The 5,375-nt window shown below is 43.9% G+C and overlaps 1 protein-coding gene across 1 annotated transcript in view; it reads left to right on the top strand.

Annotated features, from left to right (window-relative positions):
• Positions 1–5,375, top strand: part of KLHL29 (kelch-like family member 29) — a 71,742-nt gene that overhangs the window by 59,329 nt on the left and 7,038 nt on the right. The window contains exon 8 of the mRNA XM_010015139.1: positions 125–269. Coding sequence (XP_010013441.1) covers positions 125–269 — 145 coding nt within the window. The remainder of the gene's footprint in view (positions 1–124; positions 270–5,375) is intronic.

Genomic DNA, 5,375 nt, shown 5'->3' with positions numbered 1-5,375 from the left:
CTTTCCCTAGCCTTGGAGGTTTTGAAAAATGTGACTTATCTATAAATAAGGGGAATGTATAAATAAAAAACCAGTCTCCAAACCTGAGCCTAAAACTGATCTCAGTGTTGCTTTCCATTGACAGATAACAAATACGCTCCTGCAGTCACTCTCAATGGGTTCATCTTTATTCTTGGAGGAGCGTATGCACGAGCAACCACCATCTATGACCCAGAGAAAGGCAATATTAAAGCAGGTCCCAACATGAACCACTCCAGGCAGTTCTGCAGGTGAGAAAAACCATTAAAACTGAATTATCGGTGCCTTAACATTTTCTGCTGATAAATAAGCTAATACGACCTAACAGTGAAGGGGAGAGGGGAAGGGAGGTGTGGATCATCGGGGGGCTTTCCTAATCTCTTTTTTGTACTTGTTCAGGGATGCAGCATTCCCCAAAGTGTGCATCCAGGACCCTACTATGGTTCATGTGTCTCTTCAAGTTCAGGTGTGATGGATCACGGGGAGGGACATGTGTTGGGTTCCTCCAGTGACTACAGGAACACTGTCTTCCTCAGTTTGCCTTTGCAACCAGAGGATGATAAATTCCCACTGTAGGAGAGACCACTATAATGTGGAACGTGGTTTTGACAAAAAACAGCTAAAAGATCCTTGAAAGAAAAAGCCACCAAGTAAGCACCACACACAGATATTAGTTATTTATTACATTCTTTCGGTAGCTTTTAGGGCTTGCTTCCCCAATCCTGGTCACAGGTTTAAGAAACTTCCCAATTCGGCTGACAAAAATAAAGCCTAGCACCCATCGCAGGTACTGGCAGAACTTAAAGGCCTTTTAAAAAGTACTCATGGCTGTTTCAGGCAATCAGACAGGCTTGTTTCAGGCTTTATTCAGCACCAGCCCCATGCAGAGCAGATCCCGCAGCGGGAACTGGCTGAGCTATCGGTTCCACAGGGAAAAGCCATCACTGGTCCACAAATGCTGCTGCAGACACTGGGTGAGGGTTTGTTACTAGTATTTGATGCAACGCGTCTCAGGGCAATGAGCAAAACTAGGACAGAGAGGTTGTGCCAGGCATGTGCCCAGGCAAAACACTTGCAGGGTTGGGAGGAACAGCAGATGGGGCAGCAGCTGGTCCCACAACAGACCAGCATCTCCCAATCATTCAGCTCACAGCTCTGCTCCTTCCCCCAGGGGTGTCCCTAGCCCCCATCCCATGGTCGAAAAACACCTTCATGTTTTAGCTTGTTGCATTAAACCATTCACTATGGTGCAGATGAGAAAATTCCTTTTAAGAAAGCGTGCTCAGTTTTTCTGTTTTTGCTGTGTGGTTTGGGTTTTTTCCCTTTCTTTTATTAATTTAAGGAGCGCCCTCTCTTGGCTGCTGGAGCAGATTTTATTTTAAAGTAAAGGGGTCCAAGCAGCCAGCTCCATGTGCTTAGACCCTGCAGTAAGGACAAGTCTTCCTTGTCCCTCCACTCTAGCAGGAGGCAAAGCCTGCAGTGTTCAGGCAACTGCTAATGATATTTATCTCCTGAAAACCTAACTGAAGTGTACAATGCAGCTCAGGATCAGAGCCCCAACCAGTCAAATGAAATGTGGGGGTCTTGTAGGTTTGATACGTTCCTGTGTCTTCCTGCAGAGAGGGTTGAGCAGCTCTTAGAACATCTCTGTTTTGTGAAATGTAACAAAAATCTGCTAACGAATTATCTGGAATATACCATAAAAGAAATTGCATGGGTGATTTCAACCCGGAGCTGTTGGCTGAGCATCTCACATTAAAACTTCCCAGGGTTTCTAATGTGAAGGGAACTTTGCACCCTGCAGCAGGGAATCAGTGAGATACCTTGTGATGGACCAAGGAGACTAACCAGTGACCTCAATACTAGCTGCTGCTGTGGCACTGTAATAAACTGGTTTTGCTTAAGTAGAGTGTGACACCTGTTAGTAAACTTTCAGATTACTTTTTTTCTGAAGCCTAAGCTATAGTGGGGTAGCTACCGAAAAAAGGAATAGTTCATACCTCCCAACAGGATGCCAGAAGAGGCACAGTTTCAAAAATTGTTAAATGTGCTGGGAAATGATCAAGGAAAAATGTTTCAGCCAAAAGGATATGTAAAACCTATGACAGAAAATAAATAAATCAGTTTGTATGGAAATAGGAAAGATGATGGGAGGTTAGCAGTAACAGATAGGTTAGAAACTGGCTGCTGCTACAGGAGCCTGGTAGAACCAGTGAAGTACTAAGGGCTCATAGGAGTAAAAAGAAAGGCACTTTAAATCTTTGGGGATCAAATTTGTGATTTTGATCTGTTATAAAACCATTGCTGATGAGACAGCAAAGTGTAACACAGCCCAACTGGCTGACTATTTCTGATCTGGGTTTGGAAGGGAGGAAGATGGTTTGGTTCTATGTTCTGCTGCAAGGGTCCAAAAGCAGTCACTGTTAGCAACAAGGATAGGTGTGAACTCAGAAATGAAGTCCTCAGATAAGGCAGCCTGGCTCTCTTAGACACAGGTGTCTTTAGAGGCTTCGCTGAGAAGCTGATTGAACCACTAATGTTGATTTTTAATAACTCTTACAGCTCAGGATGGATCAGGACAGTGCCAAAGTGTTTCCATATTTTGAAAATGTGAAAGGGAGCATTTTAGTGCAGCAATTAATTTTGCGAAGTACCAACGTCAGGCTAAGTGGTCTTACTTAGCCTCATGTTAGTCCTCTGCAAAATACAGGAGTGGTTAATTTGGGATTTCATCAACAAATAACTAGATGCTAATAATATAATGAACAGCAATCAATGAGCTTTCCTGGAAAATGGGTCTTGTTAAACCAACCTGTTGACTTCTGCTTTTTGGGGGGATGAAGCGGGAAATTGCATTCTTTGTTTTGGTTTTTAATAAAACATGCCTTGCTGCTGAAGACAACTGATGCTATAATACGCTGCAATTTCTCCAAGGTATTTGTCTGGTATTATATGGAATTAACAAGGCACACATTAGAGAGATTAAATGTGCTTCACTGACAGATCTCAAAATGTAGTTGTTAATGAGGAGGTATCATTGAGCAAGGCCACTGGTAGCAAGCATTGATTCTTTTTCAATGCTATTTAATAGATCTACCAACCATCCAGGTAATAGAAAAATCTCCCCCGGTAAAGGCTGCAGGTGGTGTAACAGTGGGTAAAAAATATTACAGAAGGAGCTATTTTAGTCAGTTATCTTCGTGTCTCAGTTAGATGGTCTCAAGCTAGCAGTGGTATTTTAAATGCAAAGTAATACATGGAAGAAGCACAGTCATAGCAGCCCTGCTCCCCTTAGAAAGTCAGGCACTCAGAGGACACAAAGGAGGCCACTCAGAGCTACACAACATGAGCTTTTCTCACAAGCCAGTGGATAAAAGGTCAGTGCAATATTGGATATATAATACAAGCCCTAACACTGCAAGGAAAACAAGTTGAAGCTGGGAAGAGAGCGTGCTGCTGCATACAGCATGGCGAGAGGAATGCGAGTCTTGGGTCCGTGCATCGACATGTGGAAATATCAGCAGAAGTTCAAAGGGAAGCCACAAAAATGACCCTGGGTTGCAAATCAAATCTTTGACATGAAATTTAAGGAGTTTATCAAAGAAAGGCTGAGAGGTGACTTGATCACTGGGACCAAGTGGAAAAGCTTTCAGGCTCGCACACAAAGGCGTAGCAGGTTACAGGGTCTAGAAAGTCAAGTTACACATCTCAGCCTTTAAGTGAGGCACTTTCCCAACAGCCAGGATAATTAAACAGAGAACCAGCGAGGGAGGGGGTGAACACACCAACACTCAGTGTTTTTAAGAGGAGATTAGATACTTTTCCAAGAGGGATGCTGCCTGGGGAAAAGTCCATGGCCTGCGTATACACAAACTCAGATTAACTAAGCAGAGAGATCCCTTCTGACCTTAGTCTATGAATCTATAAATTCCCCATTCCACTCATTAGCATGGATCACAAAAAACATGTTTTAATAGCAGCAACATAAACAACTTAAAAATTAACTGCATGCTATTGATCTCCTCTCACCAGGAATTACTCGATACCGAATTTGCTGGGAGAAATCTTGACTGCATCACTTTCATTTTTATCTGCACGGTTTCTACATGTTAGTGACTAGGGAGCGTGATGGCTTTGAGCACAGGGAAGAGAGATGTGGATGGCATTCTCTGCATGGTAAAATTAAAGGTCCATTCAAATGGGTTTAATATCAAGTTAAATTACTTTTAATGAAAAACAAAAAATAAATGGTTCAAGTCTCCAGCTCACAATCAGCAGAAGAGCAAAGTGAGCATCATTTTCAGATTAAGCCCCCCCCCAGCCTGATGGAAGTCAATAAGAAATTTGTGTTGACCTAGAATTAACCCTTTGAGGGATGGTGCCAAATGGACAAAGAGCCGTAATAGGCCTGAAGCATTTTAAAATTCAGTGAGCACTCACACAGAGGTCTCGAACATCTACACAGTGTGTGAGGGAAGTATCTGACATCTCCCAAACATCGGGTAAGTGCATCCTGTTTGCCGCATGGACCCCATCTTGGTTTGGCAGAGATGAACAGATCCCCCTGCTCCTTTGTGGGATCTTTGGAGGTGGAGGCGGCAGACAGCAACACACAGGGATGAAGAGCTGGGATGATCACACCTTGCTCTGCTGGATACCTCCTTCCAGAAAGAGTTGCACAGACATCCCTCCCCTCCAGCAGTGGCAATTCCTCCCTTTGCAGGCAAGCATTCTCCCTTCCCGCAACGCCCTTCAAGGGTTTATTTTTCCTCAAGCAAAAAGAATACCGAATGCGTTTCTGTGCATGATTAAAAATTCCATATTCTGCTTGCTTAGGATGCAGGCAGCATGCAAACAGGCATGAGCTACAGAGAGCCTCCACGGGGCAACAGCGGCAGCATGATGGTGCCAGCAGTAATTCCAGAGAAGCTCATTTAGTACCAGCAATTCCCAACAGACACCAGAAAAGCATTTTCTTCCTCCTCCTCTGACTGTTAACCAGTAAGATTTATTAGATGGTTCTGCCGAATGGAAATCTTTAATAAAACTTCGACTCAGGCTGAACAGCACAAGACCAGGGTCGGTTTGTGGATTCCCCCTTCCCCCCGCCTTCTTTTTAACTAAGCCCTTGTTCTTGAACAGCGAAGCATGGTGACTCCTGTGCTTAACTACAAGACACTGCTAATGTACTGCACCAGCTGCAGACTCCCCCAGCTGATTCCTTTCCTCATTGCAAAGTTTGTGGTAACTCCAGGCACTGGAAGGGGTTAGAGCACAGCTTGTTTAGATGGATATTCCCAGGTGAAGCTATTACAGAGCACAAATCCTTAATGGCCTTGCACTTCTCAAGCCCACAG

Source organism: Nestor notabilis, unplaced genomic scaffold (assembly GCF_000696875.1).
Source record: "Nestor notabilis isolate BGI_N333 unplaced genomic scaffold, ASM69687v1 scaffold7325, whole genome shotgun sequence".
NCBI classification, from domain to species: Eukaryota; Metazoa; Chordata; class Aves; order Psittaciformes; family Psittacidae; genus Nestor; species Nestor notabilis.
The sequence above is the reverse complement of the archived record's forward strand: the minus strand, read 5'-3'. Positions and strand labels throughout refer to the sequence as shown.